At 41.6% G+C, this 27123-nt stretch overlaps 1 protein-coding gene across 1 annotated transcript in view; it reads right to left on the minus strand.

The window, feature by feature from the left end:
- The window catches only part of LOC140717277 (guanine nucleotide-binding protein G(i) subunit alpha-3), a 28791-nt gene extending 13695 nt beyond the window's left edge, over positions 1-15096 (minus strand). Inside the window, exons 1-2 of the mRNA XM_073030704.1 lie at positions 14648-15096; positions 449-491 (exon numbers count right to left, since the gene is read on the minus strand). Coding sequence (XP_072886805.1) covers positions 449-491; positions 14648-14765 — 161 coding nt within the window. The 5' untranslated portion in view covers positions 14766-15096. The remainder of the gene's footprint in view (positions 1-448; positions 492-14647) is intronic.
- Positions 15097-27123: the final 12027 nt, after the last annotated feature.

The following is a 27123-nucleotide window of genomic DNA, read 5'->3' on the forward strand; positions in this document are numbered from 1 at the left end:
TCAATATAAGAGCACATAGCATAGATACTACTTCCTCTCCAAGGACTCCTGTTTAATCTTGCAAATAGTGGAAACATTTGAAAACCAATCAATAAAACTTTAGAAACAAAAGAACATAGTGTATTAATCAGAATCCCTTATGCTCACAGAAAATTTGTAAAATTTTTTATCAAGCTTGAAACTATAATAAACTTGGGAACAAATTCACAATACGTGATATCAGAATCATTTATAATGTGCAACTATATTACTCATCAAATCAAAACAGAATACAAAATACAAAGCATTTCAAAATAGTGTTAGAGATACACAAGTACTACTAAATCCACATTTATCCTGAAGCTGATATCAATTTGGACAGCAAGACAGTCTACATTTAATTGTGGACTTTGTTGTTAAATTATCACACAACCAAGGTCAAAAACTCAGATGAAACTGGTTTACTCACTTCATTTGTTTCACAATGGTACTTTTGCCAGATTCTCCAGCACCTGCAAATAAAAAAATGCAAGTACTGAGTTGTGGCAGTAGTTACAAGTCTTTGTGACTATCATCAAGCACTTTATTTTGTTTAGCATTATTAAAGTACACATTTCAAATACTTGGGGCTTATGAGATAATGGAACCAGACAAGGAAGACAGATGGAACTAGGTGGAGAAGCAGAATAGGAAAGGTGAACTGGGCAAGGGAGGGGGGTTAAAAAAAAAAGGTACAGATATATGATGGTTATGAGTCTTTATAATAAAAGGGATGGAAGAGGTGAAAAAAAGGGAAAGGAGAGTAATGAGAATGGGAAAGGAACACAGAAGGGTATATTTATCCAAAACTGCAAAATTCAATGTTCGTGCCATTAGGCTGCAGGCTACCTCAATGGAATACGAAATGCTATTCTAGTTTGTATTTGCCTCACCATGGCATGGAGAAAACCATAGATAGATTGGTGTGGCAATGGTAAGGAGAGATGAAATTATATGTCGAGTAGCTCAAGATAGCTATTGTGGATAGTAGTGGTCTCCAACTACCAGTCCACAAAGCATGTGCTACTGGGCCGCAAGGAAACTATATGATTTGGCGGTATAAAACAATATGAGTCAGCTGCACCTTTCCTCATTCCGTCACGCCCACTGTTGAACTTGAACGCGACCCTAATGCGAGGTCATTACCCACACGAGGTCACCAGTCCGTCATTAACCTACAACTACTTGATGAGTAAAAAACAAACATCGCTTGAGTTTCTTTGGAAGAGGTGGTAGAGGACATAAAAGGCCTAACGATGATGATAACGCAGAGACAGCAAAAAAAAAAGAAAGCTTCCCTCAACAGAAAATACGAGTCGTACATAAAATATGGCTTTAATGTGACTGGTGACTTGCACACTCCAAGCCCCCTGTGTGTGATATGTGGAGACAAGCTGTCTAGTGAGAGAATGAAGCCCTCAAAACTGCTTTGGCACCTTGAGTCCAAGCATACTGCACTTAAAGACAAACCCGTTAAGTTTTTTTGAGCAGAAAAAACGTGAGCAGGCGGGACAGAAGCAAGTGCTGAGAGCCACCACCTCCACAAATGCTGCTGCTTTGAGAGCATCATACTTAGTGGCTAGCCGTATTGCTAAGGCTAAGAAGCCTTTCATTGTTAATGAAGAATTCATTCTGCTTGCTGCCAAGTACATGTGCCGTGAACTGTTGGGAGAAGCTGCAGCTAACAAGATGGCACAGATTTCTCTTTCAGCTACCAGTTTCAAGGAGGATCGATGACACAGCAGAGGACATCGAAGCACAGCTGTTGGAATGGCTTAATGAGTCACCATGGTATGCTATCCAGGTCGATGAGTCTACCGATGTTGACAACAAGGCAATAACTGCCGGTTTATGTGCAATATATATTTCAAGATGATGTGCACGAGGATATATTGTGTGCGCTACTGCTGCCAACTAACACAACATAACAGAACTATTCAAGTCTTTGAATGACTACGTCAGGCAAACTGGACTGTGTTGGAATATGCACAGATGGGGCTGTAGCTATGACTGGTTGGCTGTCTGGTTTCACTACCCGAGTCAAAGAGGTTGCTCCTGAATGCCAGTCTACACACGGTCATACACAGGGAAATGCTGGCTAGCTGAAAAATTTCACCTGATCTTAACAGTGCATTGAGTGACATTGTTGAAGTTATCAATCACATCAAAGCAAAAACCCTTAACTCATGTCTGTTTGAGCAGCTTTGCAAGGAAATGGATGCAGAGCACAAATACCTTCTCTTACACCCTGAAGTCAAGTGGCTATCAAGGGGGAGAGCCCTGGCCAGGGTTTTTGAGTTAAGAGAGCCGCTACAGAAATTTATTTCAGGAAAAAAGTCACCACTGGCAGCACACTTCAATGACAAGGAGTGGATAGCAAAACTCGCTTACCTGTGTGACATCTTCAATCTGCTCAATGAACTCAATTTGTCACTTCAGGGGAGAATGACAACTGTCTCCAAGTTGGCAGATAAAGTGTCTGCTTTCAAAGCCAAACTGGAACTGTGGGGATGGCAAGTGGACAGGGGCATATTTGACATGTTCCCAAAATCAGCTGGGATTTTGGGAGAGACTAAGGCTGCACCGTCCTTCTCACAGCTGGTGCGCGATCACCTATCTTCGCAGTCGACAGAATTAGAGCATTACTTCCCAACCGCAAATGATCCAAGACATGCAAAGGAATAGGTCAATTGTGAATGTCCCCGGTGAATCATTCATGTCAGCGCGGGAAGAAGATCAACTCCTTGAGCTTGCAAATGACAGTGGGCTGAAAAGTATGTTTGACATAACATCTCTGCCGGCATTCTGGATCAAAGTCAAGGCTTAATATCCTGAGATAGCCACAAAAGCACCGAAAACATTTGCTTCCATTTCCAACATCATATCTCTGCAAAGCGGGGTTTTCTGCAATGAATGCAACAAAAACTAAATTGCGGAATAGACTGGACATAAGGAACCCCCTTCGAGTATCGCTGTCTCCCCTCACCCCTCGATGGGACCATCTTGTTGCAGGGAAACAAGCCCAGGGCTCCCACTGATTCAGCAATATTGGTGTGTGGCAATGATTTTATATGTTCATATGAGGAAAATATGCGCTGCATGTTTAATATCCAAACGTTACTTAAAATGTTATGATGCTATTGACTTATAAGTGACTTATAATTGACTTATCACTATATTCATGCGAGGAAAATATGCGCTGTGTTTAATATTAAATGCGTTAGATAAACCACTTTAGAAACAAAATTGAGTGTATTAGCCACTTATAAGTGACTTATAGTTAACTTATCATCTATATTCCGGTTGAGATAAACACCCTCACCGGTGGCTGGTCCGCAAGAATATTGTCAATATTAAACTGGTCCGCAGTGCAAAAAAAGGTTGGTGACCCCTGGTGTATAGAGTGCAGTTGCTCTACCAATTGGTCGCATCAATGTAGAGGAAGCCACACTGTGAGCATCAAATGTAATAGACCACACTGGAGGGAATGCACATAAATCTGTCTTACATGGAAGGGCAATTTAAACCCCTTAATGGTGACAAGGAAGTTAATGAAGGGACAAGTATTGCACCCCCTACAGTACAGGACAAAGTGCCAAGAGATGGGGAAACGTGGGCAGAAGAGGATGAGATTATACTGGAGTTGCTAGAAGGGTCAAAAGTTGATAAGCTGAATGTAGCGGCTAGTGGAGCAAAAGATGGAGGTGCGAGTGTTTGTGGCGAGAAAATGGCTGGGCTTTTGTTCCAGAAAGTGGGTACACAGGACAACATATGGTTTCCAAAACCTTAAAATCATGCTAAAGCAGTTTATAGCAAATCAAGTTGTTGACTGTGCTAATCTTTAAAAGGAACACCCAGTTCAAAAAACTGAAACAAGTTGAAAATCAGATCACTGCAAATACTGGAAATCTGTTGAACTATGTCAGTGAATAGAGAAGCAGTTTGTAGTTTCTTCTACTGCTGATTTATTTCCAAATTTGGTCTGAGCCTGTCCACATGGCAAAAGTCAGATAAGGCTCACACAGCACAACTTAGACTTTACCCAAATGGTTTTCTAAGAACTTAACCAAAGTCCCAAAAAGAACAATGGCGAATGAGCATAAAAATCTTATTTATTTGCAACCTTGACAAATTTGTGTCCATTAGGACACAAGGAAGACATCCAGTTGAGGCTTCAATTTCATGTTTCTGCCAACTTTTCTTTAAAAAAGCACCTGAATATTTCAGTACTTCTGATAGTATAATTGTTCAAATCTATGGAATGATAATGAAGATCAGTCTTCTGACTCAGGTCACTGAGCCAGGATTAGCAGCAGGAAAACAGACATGTTTAACTTTCTATCTGATCACTGACACATGGTGTGTGCTGTTCAAAGCATTTTGTCAAATTTCTCACCTACTGAATGAAACTGAAGGAAATATTTTGAATTATATGTTTCTTTTTGCTAAAGGGATACTGCCTGACAAGCTATACTTAAAAGAAACTGCCAACATAATTCTCATGTTGTGTAAGAAATGTTACTTTGCTAACTGTGCGGTTCCCCAAAATAGGGAAACTGACCTTTCAGAGAACTCAACTACAGCATTTTTCTAATATTTATTTTTATAATTCTTGAGTACATTGTGAACTATTTTCCAGAGGGAATGCAATGTCTACCCATTTGTTAGCTGCAAAACATTCCAGAAAATGCTTAACATAAAGTTTCAACTGTGTCCTTTATAAATGTAAAACAAACTGGACATTATTTTAGATTTTAAAACCGCATACAAGATACAGCTGGTGTCAATATTCTGAAATGCAAATTAAAATTGGGCCAAGACAAAATGCAATGCATATACAGAGAGAACGGTTAAGCATTTGCTTAAGTTTAACTTGCCGATTTTCTGTTCCAGTTAAAGAGAGATTAAAGTGTTAAAGAATAAAAGAATCAATGTTTAACTGTGGTAATTACAACTGTAACAAAAACTGACAGATCAAAATGAGTCAAGTGCAGCTTACTACCAATACTTATTCCAGAAAGACAGAAGTGCCACGGGTAGCATTAAAGTCCTCTTCCCCCACCCTACTTCAAGTGTGGCATCTGTACAGATGCAACGACGAACAAAACTTGTTTAGTAGACAAGTAGGGATGTTGCATTCCAAAAAGTGGTTTAGAGACAACCTTATTATTAAAGCTTATCTAACAACTCATCTGAATTAATTATAGTACCTATAGGCAACTCCATACTGCAATTAACAAATCCTACTATATTTCTAAATTTGTGAATAAATAATGAGTCATCTCTCCCTAATGATGGGATACATTTTGCCTAGATATAAGCTATTTAAGTATAGGGAAGAGATTTGCATCAGTGTTTGCATATGTCACTGTGATTAGTACTCTAACATGTTAGAAAGCAGGCTGTGAAATACACATTATTATTTGTGGCTGAAGATCGACTCTTTCAGCTTCACAAAACAAGTTAATTTGCAAACTTTCACATTCCTGCCACTGTATCTATAGTTGCTTTGTTTCCTGTTACACAACAATATTATCTTTTCTGCAAGAAATACTTAATCCTCCCCATGACCAACCTCTCAAATCACTTCAAGAATATATATGAGTGCTACCAGATAGCCCTTGAGGCACTCACTCTGCTCTTCTTGGACAATGGTATGATTTATGCCATTTTGAATCAAGTGGGAACTTTCAGTTACAACAGTGAGAGGCTGATAGGCACAGGTTTTCAGTTCCTTGCCAGATACACCTCTGTGGTCTGATTCTTGCACTATTTATTGTAATTTATAGTATTTTTTGTGTCTTGCACTATACAGCTGCCTCAAAGCAACAAATTCCACCACATGTTGGTGGTAACAAAGCTGATTTTGATTTTAAACAATTTCATAGGTGCTTCTACTGCATTCTGCCGAATGCTACTCTTTCCAGAATATAATCAAAAATGATCAAAAAACTAACATCACACTTCCTTGAAGGAGAAGCTACAACTGGAAGAGTTCTCATGTTTGCAATTATGCTCCTACAGTGCCTTTTGTACATGGAAAACACTATAGCCATAACACTACAGTGGTGGAAGAACTGGATGATAAGGTATGCTGATCAACTGGCTGGAGTGTTTGCCTGTGTTAAACTCTCACTTTGGCAGTCTGAGGTACCCACCTGCTTCAACTATACGTGGTTCAGAAGAATGTGGAAATCTGTCTCAATTACTATCCAGTAGCACTTACATCCACTCTAATGAAGCGCTTTGAGAGGTTGGTGATAAAACATACCAAATCCTGCCTGTGACGAGACTGGGATCACTGCAATTTTCTACCGTCACAACAGGTTGACAGCAGATGCCATTTCATTGTGCTTCACAACCCTGGAACATCTGGACAGCAAAGAGGCATACATCGAGATGTTCTTCATTGAATACAGCTTAGTATTCAATACCATCACCCCCTCAAAACTAATCAATAAGCTTCAAGACCTTGGCCTCAATATCCCCTTGTGCAGTTGGATCCTTGATTTGCTCACTTGCAGACCAGTCAGTTTGGATTGGCAATAACATCTCTTCCACAATCTCCATCAGCAAAGGTGTAGCACAAGGCTGTGTACTTAGCCCTCACTCTACTCACCTATAAGTGAGGGGCTAAACACAGCTCCAATGCCATATTTAAGTTTTCTGACAACGCCACTGTTGTTTTCCAAAATCAAAGGTGGTGATAAATTAGCATATAGGAGGGAGTTTAAAAATCTGGTTTTGTGGTGCCACAACAACTTCTCACTCAATGTCAGGAAGACAAAGTAACTGACTATTGGCTTCAAGGGGAGGAAACCAGAGGTTCATGAGCCAGTCCTCATTGCGTGATCAGAGGTAGAGATGGTCAACCGCTTTAAATTCTTTGGTGTTATCACTTTTGAGGATCTATCCTGGGCCCAGCACACTGTACCCACAAAGCTAGCAGTATTGTGAAGGACCCCACACACCCCTCACACAAACTCTTCTCCCTCCCGCCATCTGGCAAAAGGTACCGAAGCATTCAGACTCTCACAACCAGACTGTGCAACAGTTTCTTCCCCCAAGCCATCAGACTCCTCAATACCCAGAGTCTAGACTGACATCTATATCATTTATTATTATATTGTAATTTGTCCTCTACTGTGCCTATTGTCTTGTTTATTAATTATTGTACTGCCCTGCACTGTTTTGTGCACTTTATGTAGTCTTGTGCAGGTCTGTAGACTAGTGCAGTTTTTATGTTGTTTTATGTAGTCTAGTGTAGCCTTGTGCTGTCTCACATAGTCTAGTGTAGTTTGTTTCATCTTTACTGTGTACTATACCAGCAGCTTACGGTCGAAATGACAATAAACTTGACTTGACTTGAAAATAAAAGCATGGCAGTGCCTCTACTTTCTTAGAAGTTTGTGAAGATTTGTTATGTCATCTAAAACTTAGACAAACTTCTATAGATGTGTGGTGGAGAGCACATTGACTGGTTGCATCACAGCCTGGTATGAAAACACCACAGCACTTGAACAACAAATCCTACATAAAGCAGTGGATACGGCCCAGTTCATCATGGGTATCAATTTGTCTTCCCAACTAATGAGTACTGTAGTAGGAAAGCAGCATCCAAAGTTTCCCTCCATCCAGACCATGCTCTCTTCTCACTGTTGTCATAAGGAAGGTGGTACATCAGCTTCAGGACTCACAGCACCAGGTTCAGGAACAATTATTACCCCTCAACCATGAGACTCTTAAGGAACCTGAGGGGATAACTTCACTCGCACAACTTCAACTTCCCATAATAAGGACTCTGCACCTTGTTCTTGACAATCAGCTCCTTGGTCTTGCTGCAATTGAGTAAGAGGTTGTTGTTGTGGCACCACTCAGTCAGATTTTCAATCTCTCTCCTATATGCTGATATGTTATTGCCTTTGATTCTGGGACATTGTTCCATGTCATTTTAATAAAAACTAAAATCACTGCATGCATATTGCTAGGAACTATCAATTGAAAGTGGAGAAAAATAACAAAATCTTACATGCAAATAATTACAAGCAAAGAGCTGCATCAATTTGTTGTTTTTCAAATTGAAAAATAACAAATTTTTTACTGATCTAATTAAATACGACAAGCATGAGAACATGTTTAATATCTTACAAATATAATTCCTTACTTTGTTATTCATGGGATATACACATTACTGCGTTTAATGCTCATCCCTAAACTGCCTAGAGACTATTTCAAATAAGAATCAACCACTTAGTGGGGCCAGAGTCACATTAAAGCCAATGATGAGATTTGAACTCAAATTTACAAATTATCCTCTAACAGAAAATTATTTTTATAAAAGCATTATTTTTCTTCAGGTGTCCTCCTTCATTTCCTGCCTATACTGAATTACATTGATGAATTAAGTCCAAATCATAAGATCTGAGCAGAGTAGCTCAGCACAGAAGAGGGGCAGTGCATGTTGGTATTGGCGAGAGAGGAAGTGACCACAGATGAGTCATTTATTAGTTGATTGTTCTGTAAAAATTTGACCTGTGAGGTTCAAATGTACTTCTAAAGTTCCCTTCAAATCTACCTCTTACGTAAGTAATTATTAAATGAGCCATTAATGACCAATATCCCAGAAAGAACATTTGTGTCAGGTGTTTGGGGGTGGAGCAGGGGAGAGGAAGGAGATGCAAAAGGTAATTTTGTGTTATTATATTTATTCTCCATCTCACAAATTAGTTCACATGAAGATTGTTTCATTTCTGTACACAAATGAGAAGTACACTCACAAAATGGTGCAAGGAGTGAATGGAACCTTATATGTAACCTAAAACAGCTCTAAACCCAAGAAGAGCATGTTGAAATTTAGTTTCACAAGGAAGCCTCCTTTTTATAAATGCCATTAACAAACCATTTTCATCATAATGAAACCAAATTTCCTTCCGCAACACTAATATAAGGATGTAATCTTTTAGCAAGGATATTTCAACATCATGAAAATCATTCACATTTAAAATGTAAAATTTATTAGTTCAGCTAGTATTGATCATAGATTGTTGCTTTCTAGTTTTCATTTCAACTTCTAAAGCCACAGCTTTGAGCAACTTTCTTGTGAATACATCCAAGCCATTTTTAATATTAATTTTTCTTAGCTGTTTCAAAATAGTGGGACATGATTACATGATCAGATTAATGCTGACACACAGAATATATTTTCATCATTGATAAAACATTCAAAATATCAATAGGCTATAAGAGTAAGCTTTTAAAAAAAATTAAAGTGAACAAGGTGAAGCTTTCAGATCGACAATACAAAGAAACACAGGATTAATGAATAAATACTATGAGTTCCACCATTGGATTGGTTATACATCACTTTGAACTTATTTTAATAAGCACTTTTTCAGGCAAGCCAGTTTTTTCTTTCCAAAACTGATACAAGGTACATTTCATAAAGTCAAATTTATACAGTGGGGGAAATGGTCAGCTGAATTAAAATATAAAATCTTCAAACTCAATGTAATCCTATAAATACCCTTGACCAAAATAATAAATGGACCAAAAATAAACCAATCAATCCATTCTGTATTATCTTCAACCAAAAACGGTCAACTGCTAGATGTATTGCAAGTTTTCAGCATTTTCAATGTCTCCCCTAAATCAACCCAAAAGGTGAGTTTTTCATTAAAATATATTTGCATGTTTTATCTATGTTCTGCAGCAATTAATTAACCAGCCTCTAACTTTGTCCCACTGTTCTCAAAAAGAGCTGGTAAATTGTACAAAACGTGTCACAAATCAGGGAGACAAATGCTACAAAATATGGCCATCTCAATGTGGTGCTCATAAAATGCTACGCCAGAGCATTTTAAACATCCCAAGGACTAGACTGGAGGATAAAGTTGTCCAAATCCAACTAATGAGCAGGTGCTACATCTTCACCGACTTTGATGCTAACCCAGATGCCTTACACATGCTGCAGCCCACCTTAAAACTGTGGGCTGATTATCAGTCACAACATCATTTGAACTCCTACATTCAGGAGGTAAGTGAGGAACAAAAGACAAATTGAAGCAGACAAAATATTTAATGCACAATATTTTAAACAAGGGGCTTGTTTTGTTGTTGTTGCTAATGTTGCTCTGCTTAAAATTGTGGGCATATTACTTCAGCACCAGAATGTGGGGCGGCACTTGCCATCAGGTTGTGTTGGTTGTCAATGCAAACCATACACTTCACTGTACCTATGATGAATACATAAATTTGTATCTTAATTCTCAAACCCTCTCCCAACAACTATTCTTCCTGACTGCTGACTTTGATAGCATTACACTTGTCTGCAAATTAGGCATTCATTGTTCTTCCTTTGGTTTCAAGATGCTGAAATATTACCCACGAGTTATAATCATCTGAATCTCAACATTCTTGCCATAGAAGGAGTACAGAGAAGGTTCACCAGATTGATTCCTGGGATGGCAGGACTTTCACATGAAGAAAGACTGGATCGACTAGGCTTATACTCGCTGGTATTTAGAAGATTGAGGGGGGATCTTATTGAAACGTATAAAATTCTAAAGGAATTGGACAGGCTAGATGCAAGAAGATTGTTTCCGATGTTGGGGAAGTCCAGAACGAGGGGTCACAGTTTAAGGATGAAGGGGAAGCCTTTTAGGACTGAGATGAGGAAAAACTTCTTCACACAGAGAGTGGTGAATCTGTGGAATTCTCTGCCACAGGAAACAGTTGAGGCCGGTTCATTGGCTATATTTAAGAAGAAGTTACCGGTAGATATGGCCCTTGTGGCTAAAGGGATCAGGGGGTATGGAGAGAAAGCAGGTACAGGGTTCTGAGTTGGATGATCAGCCATGATCATACTGAATGGTGGTGCAGGCTCGAAGGGCCGAATGGCCTACTCCTGCACCTATTTTCTATGTTTCTATTCAGCAGCTATATAGATCTCTATTCCCGATTTCCATCTCTCAATTCTTGAAGTTATAAACAGGTCATAGAATAGTGACACATTCCTTGCAAAACTACGCCCTTTGAAGTCTAAATGTGTGTGAAGCTTGTAAAATCAAACATTCACAGATGTTTTGTCAGAACTTCATTAGAATAATTCAATCATCAGCATCCAAACTTGTATGTTATCTCAGATGACCTGCGTTTGTAAATGGCCCGATGAGTAAATGCATGATTTTAAAAAACATACCCAATTCATATCACCAAATACGAATAGCTCAAATATGTAATCAAAAACTGTTGTCGACTTCAAGATTTTTTAAAATAGCTTTGATAAATAATTATTCCAACTCCTATTACACAACTTGCTCTGCAGGACTTGCCAGCAAATACTCTGTAAATAGTCTGTAGTTATACACAGCTTGTGACCAAATCCAGTTTAAAGATTTCATTCAGTTTTACCTCAGAATTACTGGCCCTTTAGTACACACATTGATTTTCACTTTAATGTCTCAAATCCAGTGAAGTTGACTGCAAACCCCATCTCGCCTATCTCAACTGATAATCATCATTAGCTCTATTGTTTCTACCCTAGTCAATGTGCATTTCACTTTACACCACCACTGGTGGCTGTATAAATAACCTAATCTAAACCTACTTAATGCCAAAACACACTGTTCCAACTTTAAAATCCTACCTTCGACCTCATTTTTGATAGTTCCCATGACTACAAAGTTCAAACAAAATGTATTACCAAAGTACATATATGTCAGCATATACAATCCTAAGTCATTTTTTGCGAGCACACTCAATAATTCCATAATAGAATAACCATAATGAAAGACATGGATGTTCAACTAGCATGCTAAAAACAAACTGCGCAAATACAAAGAGAGAAATCGAAATAATAAATAAGCAATATATAGAGAACATGAGATGAAAAGTTCTTCAAGGAGAGTCCATAGGTTGAGAGAACATTTCAATGAAGGAACATGAAGTTGTCCCCTTTGGTTCAAGAACCTGATGGTTGAAAGGTAGTAACCTCCTAAGGCTCCTGTATCTTTTTTCCGATGACACCAGGGTGGTGGGGGTCTCTGATGATGGATACCACTTTTCTGTGACAGTGTTTCATGTAGATATGCTCATTGGTTGGGTGGGCTACACCCATGATAGACTGGGCCATATCCACTACTCTTTTGTAGGATTTTTCATTCAAGGGCATTGGTGTTTCCATATCAGGCTGTGATGCAACCAGTCAATATACTCTCTATCATACATCTACAGAAGTTTGTCAAAGCTTCAGTGGTCGTGCTGAATCTTCACAAACTCCTAAGGAAGTACAGGAGCAGCCATGCTTTCCTCATAACTGCCTTTATGTGCTGGGTCTATGACAAGCCCCTGAAAAGATAACATTGAGGAATTTAAAGTTGCTGACCTTCTCCAAATCTGCTTCTCCACTGAGGACTAGTTCAGGGACCTTTGAATTCCCCCTCCTGAAGTCAATAACCAGCTCCTTGGTCTTGCTGACATTAAGAGGTTGTTGCGTGGCACCACTCAGCCAGATTTTCAATCTCCCTCCTACATGTTGATTCAGCCTACGTTAGCAGAGTTGAATATGGCACTGGAGCTGTGCTTAGCCACACAGTTGTATGTGTAAACAAGCAGCGTGGGGGCTAAGCACACAGCCTTGTGGTGCACCCATGCTGATAGAGATTGTGGAGATGTTGTTACCAATCTGAACTGATTGCATCCTGCAAGAGAGGAAATAAGGATCTAACTGCACAAGGGTGTATTGAGGCCAAGGTCTTGAAGCTTATTGATTAGTTTTGAGGGGACTACAGTATTGCCAAGCTGTAGTCGATAAAGAGCATCCTGATGTATGCATCTTTGCTGTCTGGATAGTCCAGGGTTGAGTGAAAAGCCAATGAATTGCATCTACTGTGGACCTGCTACAAATTAGAGCAGATCCAAGTCACTTCTCAGACAGGATATGTTTCATTACCAACCTCTCAAAACACTTCACTGTGGATGCAAGTGCTACTAGGGAAATAGTCATTGATCCAAACACCTACTCAAAAATCCCAAATTTAATTTGCACAGGTCAACACTAAATTATCCACAAAGGTCAGCCATGTTAAGTGGGTTGTTGCATATTATGTGTCAGGAAGTTACAGGTTCACTTCAAATCCAGCCCAACACTTCAGCACAGCACTGAAGAGGGATAGCAGCTTTTCTCAAAGTGGAGCTAGTCAGAGGGTGACAAAGATCGCACAGCATTATTCTCAAAGAGCAGGAAGCTCTTGCCAAAGTACATCACTAAAACTAGATTACCTAGTCAATATCAATATCACACTGCTGTCAGTAAACTCGATGTATGCAGTCTGCCATCACAGTGGTGCATAAATATCTTGTTAGCCTGAAATGGAATACAAGAGGTTCCAAAGAAATAACTTTCTGTAATAGCCAAAACAGCTGCCTTCTGCTTAACCAGCAAGATTTGCTCAGAACCAAAGCCAACACAAAGAATGTAACTGCAGTAACTAAGACTTTGCACAGACAATCCTCAACCAAACCATTACAATACAGAAGCTGATTTCTGCTTCACTGCCAACTCTGAGCTATCCAGCCAATGCCATTCCCTCACAATCTTGCTACAGCTAAGCAAGTTGTTTTCCTTTAGGTGCTTATAAAGGGTCCCTTTTAAAAGCACTACATAGGTCGCAAGTACTGGTTTTATATTTTGTTTTAGAGAACCAGCTCACTGTAGCTCTACAGATGCATTTTAGAAGTATTCTAGTCAACCTTGACCACACCAGCTCTCGGACTTTGAAATCACTTAAAAAAACTGTTATGACCAGAATGGTGACAGCATTCCAGTGTAGGCCAAACTGTTTCCTACAGATTTAAAATAATTTGAAAATCTGAGGGAAAGGTTATGATATAATTGCTCAGGATGTCGTGATGCAACTGTTCAAGTTGCTGAACAGACATCACTTAGAAACATTGCGAGCAGCTCTGGCTGCACAACTATAGGAAGCATGTCACTGAGTTGAAAAGAGTGCAGAAAAGATTTTCCAGGTCTGGGCTTTTTTTGCCCTAGAACATAGGGAACTGAGGGACGACCTTAGACACTTATTAAATCATCAGTAGCATAGACAAACTCAGTCTTATCCCCCATTTTAAAGCTAGAGGGCAAATTTAAGATAACAGGGGAAATATTTTTTTTCAATACAGGACGTTTTTTTTCCATACAGCATGGTGGAGATATAGAACAAGTAGTAGTACAGGTGGCCACAAATGCAATGCTAAAGAAGTATTTGAATATGTATATATGGATAGGAAAGATACAGAAGAGTTCTGGGCTAATGAGATTAACTTTGATAGACATATGGTCAGTATGGACGAGCTGGGCCAAAGGGTCTGTTCCCAGTGGTGCCTCAATCTGTGTTTCAAAGCTTCTTCCCGATCAATTAAAAAAAAACCTTGGGATTTTGTAGAATTAATTTCCCACGACCGGGAAGCCAGCCTCCACGGACAGCGCCCCCTGCAGTACAGGAAGCCACGCCTCAGAGGACGGGACAGGCGCAATCCCAGTGCAACTAACTCCCTCCCACCCCTGCACAGGACGGTATCCCCGACTACCCCTCCCCGATGCGACCGCTTCCCGGCGGCAAGTGTTTACCAAGCAGCAGCAGCTTGACCTCCCGGGACGACTTCTCTCCGTCTTCGCGCAGGTTGCGGTCGATCATCTTGCTCCTGGCCATCGCCGCCTTGTCCTCTGCGCTCATGGTGCAGCCCATGGCGGCAACTGGCAGCCCTCTCTCCCCGAGGGAGGGAGGGTGAGTTGAGAAGGCTGCGGATCGGGCGCGGGGAGAAGAGGCTGCCGGCGACTTTCCACCGGACCCCGGAGCTTCCTTCCTTCACCCGCTGCCCCCGGACCGCGGGGCGAAGGCGCGACTTCCCTCACGGAAATGACAAATCCCGTGTGGGAGCCGAGCAACCGGCCGGCCGGGAAGTTCGGCCGCCGAGTAGCTGCTTGCCCGCAACCGGACTCCAGCACCTCAACCGTTGGCGGTTTAAACCCGACCGCTCGCCACGAGCCCTGACAGTTAGCGTTTGAAAACGGAAACCCTGCCCTTTTCTGACCTCACGTCCGGTCGCGCAGCAGGATCTGCGCTTTGCACTGTGGGAGATGTAGTTCCGATTTAGAAGGCACAAGAGGCTGCTGATGCTGAAAATCAGGAGCGACCTGCGAAGGTGCTCAGTGGGTCAGGCTGCATCTGGTGAGGAAAACAGAAGTCAACATTTCACGTTGGTACCCTTTAGCTGGACTGAGAGACAGAGGAGATAGTATGCAGTTGTAGTTGGTGTTCAGTTTATCACCGTTTACAACAATCTGCTGGAGGAAGTTTGCAGGTCAGTCAACATCTTTTGGAGGAAAGCAACTGTCGCCGTGTTAGAACGAGAACCTGCGTCAGGACTCATATTCCAGCATCTGCAGTCTCTTGTGTTAGCTCTGTAGTTTATTTTTGTCAGCCCTGCCCATTCCTCTAAAATGTCCACACACACCTCGACCTGCTGAGTTCTTCCTTCAGATTATTTGTTGATCTAGATATTCCAGCACCTTCGGTCTCTAGTGTCTCTTCTGCCGTTCCTCTGTGTGATTTCTCTTTTCAGTTTAGTTTATTGCCGTGTACACCAGGGTGTAATGAAATTCCTTCCTCCAGTAAGTCCACGGCAAACAGCACAAACATGCTAATAAACACAATGACAAATGCAAAACGGTGCACCTTCAACTAACCCTTCCATCTTTCTTGCTCCATTCTCCCTTCACGCACTCTCCCCTGCCTCCATCCTTTCATTACCTCCCCTGCCTGCTGTTTTCCTTTTCCTATTGTTACACGTGGGGCAAACAATTTCTCATTTAAAGCCAGGACTGATAGCAACCCTAATTGCAATAATTCTCATCCATTTCGCCCCTGAGTTATTGGTCTAGTATGGACCACCTCAGGTTAAATGGCTTACTGTGTGTCAGAATCAGGTTTATTATCATTGATATATGTCAGGAAAATTGCTGTTTGTGGCAGTAGTAGAGGGCAATACATAGAAATGACTATAAACTACAATAAGAACAAATAGAGATGAAAATAGTGAGTTAGTGTTCCAGAGTTTGCAATTTTTTCTGCAGTAGCCCATGATAACAAAGCAAAAATGTGGTATAAAATGAAATCTTTATTAAAGTTCAAAGTAAATTTATTATCAAAGTACGTATATACAACCCCAAGATTTATTTTCTTGCAGGCATACTCAATAAATCCATAATAGAATAATAACCATAACAGAATCAATGAAAGATTGCACGAACTTGGGCATTCAACCAGTGTGCAAAAGACAACAAACTGTGCAAATACAAACAGAAAATAATAATAATAATAGTACATAAAGTACAAGAACATGAGATGAAGAATCCTTGAAAGTGAGGTTGTGGGAACATTTCAATAGTGAAGTGAAGTTGAATGAAGTTATCCCCTTTGCTATGATCCATTTTATATTGTTCGTCTTCATCCAAGATGACCCAGTAGAAATTGCTTGTTTAGTTGCTGAGATCCCGCCTACTCCACAATTACACCTCAGTGAAGTAGGCAGTGAAGTTTGATTTTACATGTGAATGAGGCAGTAAATACACATGTAAAATGCTTGGCCCCAAGGTATCAGTTATTCGAGGTATGCCTACCCTGAAGCAGTTTAATTCTTCTCATTTGGTCTTACTCAGCATCAATACAACCAAAGAATTGATTGTGGACTTCAGAAAGGGTAAGACGAGGGGACAGTCCTTATTGAGGGATCAGAAGTGGAAAGAGTGAGCAAATTCAAACTCCTGGCTGTCAATATTTCCAAGGATCTAACCTGGACCCAACCTATCAAAGAAGGCTTGACAGCAGCTATATTTCTTTAAGAGTTTGAGAAGATTTGATGTGTCACCAAAAACACTCAAAATTTCTACAGAGGTATAGTGGAGAGCATTCTGACTGGTTGGTATGGGGGTTGGAAGGTGTCCACTGCACAGGAATGAAGTAAACTGCAGAGAGTTGTAAACTTAGTCAGCTCCATCACAAGCACTAGCCTCCAAAGGATCCAGGACATCTTCAGGGAGTGATGCCTCAAAAAGGCGGCATCCATCATTAAGGACCCCCATCACTCAGGTCATGCCCCCTCATCATTACTACCATCAGGAGTTGGTAAAGAAGCCTGAAGGCATGTACTCAATGATTCAGGAACAACTTCTTCCCCTCTGCCATCTGATTTCTGAATGGATATTGAACCCATGACAACAAATTCCACGACATATGAGGGTGATATTAAACCTGATTCTGATTGACAGGAGTTTAGCGATACCCTCTCCCACAGCTTCCCCTCTGTGAACTCTGCTGCTCCCCGACTCTTCCGGCAAGTGCTTACCTATCACCTGTCGGCATGTAATACTTCCACCTTCTTATTGTGGCTTCTTTCCTTTTCCTCTTCAGTCCTGATGAAGGGTGTCTGTCCAAAGCGTCGACTGTTCATTCCCCTCCAGAGGTGTTGCCTGACTTGTTGAGTTCCATCAGCGTTTTGTGTGCACTGCCTGGGATATCATTTCTAGAGGTCCTTGGGCAGTGCTGCAGGCAAACGGTCACCAACAGCTTCAGCAATAACCTTTAAGATGTCGAAATAGTTGGTCATGATTAGACAATGTTCAATCCTATTTACCTCAGCAAATGGAGTCCATGCTTGCTTGAGACCACAGCTGGAGTATTGTGTGCAGTTTTGGTCCCCTAATCTGAGGAAAGACATTCTTGCCATAGAGGGAGTACAAAGAAGGTTCACCAGATTGATTCCTGGGATGGCAGGACTTTCATATGAAGAAAGACTGCATCGACTAGGCTTATACTCGCTGGAATTTAGAAGATTGAGGGGGGATCTTATTGAAACGTATAAAATTCTAAAGGGATTGGATAGGCTAGATGCAGGAAGATTGTTTCTGATGTTGGGGGAGTCCAGAACAATGGGTCACAGTTTAAGGATAAAGGGGAAGCCTTTTAGGATTGAGATGAGGAAAAACTTCTTCACGCCGAGAGTGGTGAATCTGTGTAGTTCTCTGCCACAGGAAACAGTTGAGGTCAGTTCATTGGCTATATTTAAGAGGGAGTTAGATATGGCTCTTGTGGCTAAAGGGATCAGGGGGTATGGAGAGAAAGCAGGTACAGGGTTCTGAGTTGGATGATCAGCCATGATAATACCGAATGGCGGTGCAGGCTCGAAGGGCTGAATGGCCTACTCCTGCACCTATTTCCTATGTTTCTATGTTTGCAGCAAAACTCAGACAAGATTCAGGACAAGAGTCAACTAACTGTCATGTCTTAAGTCTGCCAGGCAAAGATCATGTCCAGCAAGAGTAATGCCTAACTCAATTCACCAGAAACCCAATTTGAACGTGATTATAGGAACAGGGCAGAAGCTGGGGAGACAGCAGAGAGTCGGTCACCTCCCAAAGTCTTTCCACTGTTTACAAGGTCCACCTCAAGAATATAAAGAAATGTTTTCCACTTGCCTGGATTTTGGGCACAGCATGGGGAGTTAGGGGGTCAGGTTAGGGTTTAGGGCCAGGAATGAGAGGTCAGGAACAGTAAATGAAGAATCGGGGTGACATGTTAGTGTGGTGGTTAGCACAAAACTTTATAATGCCAGCTGAAAGATGAAAACCCGCCACTGTCTGCAAGGAGTTTGTACGTTCTCACTATACCTGCATGGGTTTCCTCCTAGCACTCCAGTTTCCTTCCACATTCCAAAGGCGTACAGATAGGCAACACTTGTCGACTGCCCAGGACAATCAATCCATTGATTTGATTTGATGAAGTGACACATTTCACTATATTTTTAAATGTACATGTGACAAATAAAGCTAATCTTAAAAAAAAAATCTTATCCAGAGACAAGGTCAGTGGTTGGGGCACAGTGTTTGCATTGGTACTGATATCATGGGTCTGGGAGTTTCAGTGATCATTTGGAAGCTGATTATTCATTCCAGTCTCATTTTCCTTCTCTCTTAAATGTGCATGTGAGAGATGTCTCTCTCAGACACCTAGGAGTACCACAGTCAATGAGACAATGGTCAAATTCTGCAGATTCTGGAGTAACAAGCACAAAATGCTGCTGCAGGAACTCAGCAGATGTTGATATTTCAGCCAAGACCCTTCTTCATGACTATAATGGTCATAACTATCATGTCAGATTGGTTGTTGAGTGAGGTCTGAGGAGCTAAACCTGACAGATTCAGCAGTTAGATTGCCACAAGATCTTTCTTGATGCGGCCTCTAGCAAGCTGCACAGGCAGCTGGAACATTAAGTGAACACACAGGGTGGGTTATGACCCTTTTGCCTACTATGAGCCAGAATTTCATAAAGTACCAGAAACCACTTGGTCAAATCTGCAAGATCCCCAGGACTGGAATTGGAACTTATGGAACATTACCAAGCCAGGGGAAGTCACGAGTAAGTATCATTTTGGAGCCTGGGACAGAGGAGAGAAAGTTGAGACAGAGCCAACCTTGGTATTAAGCTTCAAAATGCAACAGCAGAGAAGGGGATTGGAGGAAGCGGTTTACCACTGAGGTTTCATGACGAATAGTAATAAAGTTATTTCATCAAATTGCCAAACGGGTCATGTGCACCTCTTGAGCCTGCAGCCTTGAGATTAGATTGAACTTTGCAAGTTCTGTTCTGGATCCATAAAGAATAAAGTCATTGTCTAATTTTATCCCTAATCTTGTCTCAAAGCATTGAGTTTTGTTGCACTGTGGTTCTACTATTGCTGGTTAACCCTTCTGCAACCTTAGGATCCTTCCTCTCTTTGAACTTCAGATGTTAATGTTACCTGCAGAATAAACCTAGAAGTACCTATACATGGTGAGGTGGGGTGGGAATACGACTCTACCAAAGGAGGTGTAAGGCATTCCTCTCTCTGCTAGCCTGCAGGTTACCTTTGGGCAAAGTGTAGCACCTGATTAACTCCCGATCAGACTCGTGAAGCCATGAAAGCTGGTGGTGGATGCCCGTATGAGCAGCTGGTGCACATTACAAGTCCTGGTTAGGTGACCACTGAAGCCAGTCTGTGAAGTGTTTGATAATTGCTGGGGTCATTCACCCAATTTGTAAAGACGGAAGAAGGCAATGGCAAACCAATTCTGTAGAAAAATTGCCAAGAAAAGGTATGGTTTTGACAAATAGAAGCCCATGATCTCCCATGTCATATGGCACGGCACTTAATAACGATGAATACCTATACATTTTTCTAACATCAGTGACTGGAACCAATAATGAGCAGCTTTACCCTGTCCAATTTACAGAGAATAACCTTAATTGTTCTTACTGCAGCCAAGATGAAATCATTCAGTGTACCCTGAGGCAGGAGTGGAACTCAGGGCCCCTCTGGTCTAAATGATTTAGTTTCACTTGGGAACAAACTAAAACCATACATTATGCAGAATGGGTTGTTATTTCAACTTCTCTGGTTACACTTCAGCAATTTTTTAGGAAGTTCAGAGAAACATACAGTAAATGTTTGAACAAAACCACAATCCGTTACTGTTAATGCTCTACTTTGTTAGCACATCATGGCAGTTTGAATTATGAAAGGAAGAATAAACAAGGAATAACAAACATTTCATTATTGTGTAACATCTCAAAATCCTCTATAGCTAATGGAATAAACATCTAAGATGTTGTCTACTTTGTCATTCAGAAAGCATGACTTCCCCGAGAATTATCACCTTGTGGTTGAGAGGCTGGTGAGCTTCTGAGATCCGGAGAACGATGCTGTCTGGCTCTAGGAGTACTCATGGCAGAAAGGTCAAGGGGGAGGTTCCAGACAAACAGTGACCCAAGCAAGACCTCAGTGGTGGAGCTGGCAGAAGACGAAGACACATTACGACAACAGTGAAGGTGGAAGAAGGCTGCGGCAGTGAAGTCCCTTGTCGTCTTGCACGCCAAGTCACCGGACCCTGACCACGATCTGTCAAAGTCTGTGCATCAGACTCACCACGTTAAACAAAATCACCTACAGGCATTCTCCTTTAAAGGAATTCACCCTAACATCCCGATGATGTGGATCCAGATCAGCGTCTCCAGCCTCCTGAGGACCCATGAATAGGCACCCCTTCGGAAGACATCATACTTGGCCCAAGTGATCTCACAACTATGCATGATAACCCACTTCTTTTTAAGAGAAAAATGGATTTGGTTGCTGATCTGAAATTAATACGCAATTTATATACAATCAGAGGCCTCTTTATTAGGTACACCCATACACCTGCGTGTTGTTGCAAATATCTAATTAGCCAATCACACCGCAGCAACTCAGTGCATATAAGCAAGCAGTCATGGTCAAGAGGTCAGTTGCTCAGGCCAAACATCAGAAGGGGGAAGAAATATGATCTAAGTGACTGACTATTCAATGATTTTTTGGTGCCACGTGGGATGGTTTGAGTATCTCAGAAACTGCTGATCTGGGATTGTCATACACAGCAGTCGCTAATCTTCACAGAGAGCAGTGTGCAAAACAAAAAAAAGTCCAGTCAGTTGCAGTTCTGTGGGTGGAAACACTTTGTTGTTGAGAGGAGTAATATGCACAAAATGCTGGAGGAACTCAGCAGGACAGGCAGCATCTATGAAAAAAGGTAAACAGTCAACGTTTTAGATGAAGTCCTTTATCTGGACTCCAGCATCTGCAGATTTTCTTTCGTTTGTTAACACAGTAGAATGGGCAGACTGGTTCAAGCTGACAGAGAAGTGACAGTGACACAAATAAGCATGCATTACTATAGTAACATGCAGAAAAGCATCTTCGAACACAAATGTTGAACCTTGAAGTGGATGGGCTACAGCAGCAGGTGATCACACCGGCTACCTAATTAAGTGGCCATTGAGTGTAAGTAGTTTTTTTTCACAATGTATACAATAGACCGCTTCATCGAGAGACCCGTTGTAAATTGGGGGACCGCTTCGTCAAGCACCTCTGCTCCATCCTTCTAAAGTGGAACTGCCCAGTGGCGGAACATTTTAATTTCGGTTTCCATTCCATTTGGACATGTTGGTCCTTGGCCTCATCTTGTGATATGTTAAGGAGCAATACCTTGTATTCCATCTAGTTAGCGTCCATCCTGATGGCACGAATATCAATTTCTCCTTCCGGTAAATAAATTTTTCCCTCCCCCTCTCCTCTTCTATTCCTCCCTCTGGCCCCTTACCTTTTCTCGCCTGCCTATCACCTCCTCCTGGTGCTCCTCTCCCTTTCTCCTATGGTCCACTCTCCTCTCCTAGTCAAAAAGTAAACAGTATGTGCAACTGGTGCTTCATACGTATGAGACCTGGGTGATGGCAGGGAGTTCAGTCGTTTCATTGCCATGCGAAAGGAGCTGGTTCCTATCCTAACAGTCTTTGTACTAATACTATGGTACCTCCTGCCTGATGGTAGGGGATCAAAGAGATTGTTGGATGGATGGGAGGGGTCATTAACAATGCTAAGAAGCTGCATATGCAGCATTCCTGATAGATATGGATGAGTGGAAGAGAGACCCTGATGATCCTCTCAGCAGTCCTTGCAATCCTTTGTAGGGTCTTTCTGTCAGATGCCTTGTAATTCCTGTACCAAACGATGATGCAGCTGGTCAGAATACTCAGTGGTGTTTCTGTAAGAATATTGGTTACAATGGTGGTGGGGTGACAATAGACAATAGGTGCAGAAGTAGACAATTCGGCCCTTCGAGCCTGCACTGCCATTTTGAGATCATGGCTGATCCATCTACTATCAGTACCCGGTTCCTGCCTTGTCCCCATATCCCTTGATTCCCCTATCCATAAGATACCTATCTAGCTCCTTCTTGAAAGCATCCAGAGAATTGGCCTCCACTACCTTCCGAGGCAGTGCATTCCAGACCCCCACAACTCTCTGGGAGAAGAAGTTTTTCCTTAACTCTGTCCTAAATGACCTACCCCTTATTCTCAAACCATGCCCTCTGGTACTGGACTCTCCCAGCATCTGGAACATATTTCCTGCCTCTATCTTGTCCAATCCCTTAATAATCTTATATGTTTCAATCAGATCCCCTCTCAATCTCCTTAATTCCAGTGTGTACAAGCCCAGTCTCTCTAACCTCTCTGCGTAAGACAGTCCAGACATCCCAGGAATTAACCTCGTGAATCTACGCTGCACTTCCTCTACAGCCAGGATGTCCTTCCTTAACCCTGGAGACCAAAACTGTACACAATACTCCAGGTGTGGTCTCACCAGGGCTCTGTACAAATGCAAGAGGATTTCCTTGCTCTTGTACTCAATTCCCTTTGTAATAAAGGCCAACATTCCATTAGCCTTCTTCACTGCCTGCTGCACTTGCTCATTCACCTTCAGTGACTGATGAATAAGGACTCCTAGATCTCTTTGTATTTCTCCCTTACCTAACTCTACACCGTTCAGATCTGCCTTCCTGTTCTTACTCCCAAAGTGGATAACCTCACACTTATTCACATTAAACGTCATCTGCCAAGTATCTGCCCACTCACCCAGCCTATCCAAGTCACCCTGAATTCTCCTAATATCCTCATCACATGTCACACTGCCACCCAGCTTAGTATCATCAGCAAATTTGCTGATGTTATTCTCAATGCCTTCATCTAAATCAATGATGTAAATTGTAAACAGCTGTGGTCCCAATACCGAGCCCAGTGGCACCCCACTAATCACCACCTGCCATTCCGAGAAACACCCATTCACCGCTACCCTTTGCTTTCTATCTGCCAACCGGTTTTGTCAATGACTTCCCCCGATGCCCTGAGCTTTGATTTTACCCACCAGTCTCCTATGTGGGACCTTATCAAATGCCTTCTGAAAATCGAGGTACACTACATCCACTGGATCTCCCCCGTCTAACTTCCTGGTTACATCCTCGAAAAACTCAGACAGATTAGTCAAGCATGATTTACCCTTGGTAAATCCATGCTGGCTCGGCTCAATCCTATCACTGCTATCTAGATATGCCACTATTTCATCCTTAATAATGGACTCTAGCATCTTCCCCACCACCGATGTCAGGCTGACAGGTCGATAGTTCTCTGTTTTCTCCCTCCCTCCTTTCTTAGAAAGTGGGATAACATTAGCCATTCTCCAATCCTCAGGAACTGATCCTGAATCTAAGGAACATTGGAAAATGATTACCAATGCATCTGCAATTTCCAGGGCCACCTCCTTTAGTACCCTAGGATGCAGACCATCTGGACCTGGGGATTTGTCAGCCTTCAGTCCCATCAGTCTACTCATCACCGTTTCCTTCCTAATGTCAATCTGTTTCATTTCCTCTGATACCCTATGTCCTTGGCCCATCCATACATCTGGGAGATTGCTTGTGTCTTCCTTAGTGAAAACAGATCTAAAGTACTCATTAAATTCTTCTGCCAGTTCTCTGTTTCCCATAACAATTTCACCCAATTCATTCTTCAAGGGCCCAACATTGTTCTTAACTATCTTCTTTCTCTTCACATACCTAAAAAAGCTTTTGCTATCTTCCTTTATATTCCTGGCTAGCTTGCGTTTGTACCTCATTTTTTCTCCCCGTATTGGTGGTGTATGGGGGAACCTCGCTCACCTCAATCTCTTCAGAGACTGGAGACACTGCTGTGCTTTCTTGGCTAAAGAGGTGGTGTTGCGGGATTAGATGAGATCACCTGCTATGTGCACTCCCTGAAACTTGGTGCTTCTAATTCTTTCTATAGAGGAGTACTTATGTGCAGTGAGACGTGGTCACTCTGCACCTTCTTAAAGTCCACAATCATCTCTTAAGTTTTGCCCACGTTGAGACTCAAGTTGTGCTTGATCATTCTATCAGCTGCTCTACCTCCTCTGTACCGTCTCATCATCGTCGTTGATGAGGCCAACCACTGTTGTGTCATTAGTGAACTTGATGATTTGGTTAGAACTGAATCTAGCAGTACAGTCATGCATCAGCATCAGGCTGAGAATGCAGCCCTGTGAGGTGCTGGTGATGGAGCTGGAGATGTTGCTTCCAACATGGACTGACTGTGATCTTTCTGTCTGGAAGTCCAATATCCAGTTACAGAGAAAGGTGTTGAGACCCAACGAGGACAGTTTACCGACCAGATTCTGACGCATGATCATACTAAATGCTGAGCTGAAGTCAGTAAACAGCATCCTGATGTACGAGGCACCATTTTCCAGATGGGACAGGATGGAGAGGAGTGCAGAGACTATGGCATCATCAGTGGACCGATTTGAGTGATAAGCAAACTGGAAAGGGTCCAATGTAGGAAGAAGACGGGATTTATTGTGATTGATTAAATCCCATCCAGATCCAGACCTGCTGAGCTGAGGAAGTGGTAGTTGGGAGAAGTCAGAAACTGAAAGAATGAAGGCAACTGTAATTACAGCTTGCTAAATTTGCATTTAAGGTTTAATTATACACATAACTACCTAAAGTTTATTATAGAATTTTTCTAAAGAAATGAATTTTATAACGTTGATTGAATTCTATATTGGTTCTTTGTTCTAATTTTGCTTCAGTCTGACTTAGCTTGTTTTGACTGCATATGTGTAATCAAATATCACCCTGCAAATACTAATATTATATGAATCATTGCATGGTAATGTCCAGACATTATTGTACAGTTTATCATTTTCAATCAGTCACCAGTGAAGCTAAGTATCCTTACACTTCTGGAAAATGCTTTCTACAGAAATATCATATCTATCAGTCTCTGGATGGCTGATGAGACTGTCATAATAGTAGAATTCCAGAATAGTTATAGCACAGAAAGAGAACATTTCTATCATCCTTACCAGCTTCTGTTAGAGCAATCCAGTCCATTACGTTTCCCCACAGTTGGAGTTGGAAATATCGTTAGTTCCTTATGTGCACACGACGCGTATGACGTGGGTGATCATGGTCTTTCCATGACAATGATTGTTCTTTCCAAAATTTTCCATAGGAGTGGTTTGCCATTGCCTTCTTCTGAGTAGTGTCTTTACAAGACAGGTGACCCCAGCCATCATCAATACTCTTCAGAGATTGTCTGCCTGGTGTCAGTGGTCATATAACCAGGACTTGTGATATGACCAACCACCACCTGCTCCCTTGGCACCACAGGTGCTACACCTTGCCCAAGGGCGACCTGCAGGCTAGTGGAGGGAAAGAGCACCTTACACCTCCTTTGGTAGAGACGTATCTCCACTCCACCACCCCATTATTTATCAGAGTAATTTATTAAGAGGTTACATTATTGTCTGTATCCAGAAGTTTGTGGATAGAGGCTCCAATTCAGTAACTTTTGACTGAGATTTAAATGTAAGCTGAACTTGCTTCTCTGTTCAAGATAATAGATCCCAAGGAATACTCTGAGCAAGAGAATCCTCCCAATGATATAACCAACATAGGTAACTGGTACTAGTTATGTTGGGCTGAAAGGCCTGGTTCCGTGCTGTATAATTCTATGAATATGTTGCAGAGGTTCAGAGTCAAATATCAAAGTAGGCTGAGTTTGGCACTCTTGCCTTTGAGGTACAGGATTGTGGGTTCAGGCACAATCCCTAAAATATGAGCATGTAATCCAACCTGGCTGTTCTGCTCAACACTGGACAATCACTGAAAACAAAAGCACTGTTTATGAGATGAGACATTAAACAGCGGGTTCCCAATCTTTCTTTATGCCATGGACCGATACCTTTAAGCAAGGAGTTGTAGTCGTTGGGAACCCCAGCATGAAACCCTATTAGATGAACATAACTACTACATTGACTCAGGCCTAGGGGGCCGGCGTTGGGCAATATAAATCAAACTTCAAAGGCATTACTTTTAGGAAAGGCAGTGAGTTCTGGTGGAATCTTGGTCAGTATTTCATCCCTCAAACCACATCTCTAAATATTATCAGGTTGTTCTGGCTGAGGGACACTGCATTTGCAAAATGACAGGAGTATTTTCATTTTTGTAACAATGCTTCAAGTATACTGAAATAGAATATTGCTCAACATGCTCAGCAGGTCAGGCAGAATCTGAGGAAGAAGAGGGTTAACATTTCAGGATGAAAGCCCTTCATCTGAATCACCTGCCTTTTAAATTG

This window comes from Hemitrygon akajei, chromosome 27, assembly GCF_048418815.1.
Source record: "Hemitrygon akajei chromosome 27, sHemAka1.3, whole genome shotgun sequence".
Classification (NCBI taxonomy): Eukaryota; Metazoa; Chordata; class Chondrichthyes; order Myliobatiformes; family Dasyatidae; genus Hemitrygon; species Hemitrygon akajei.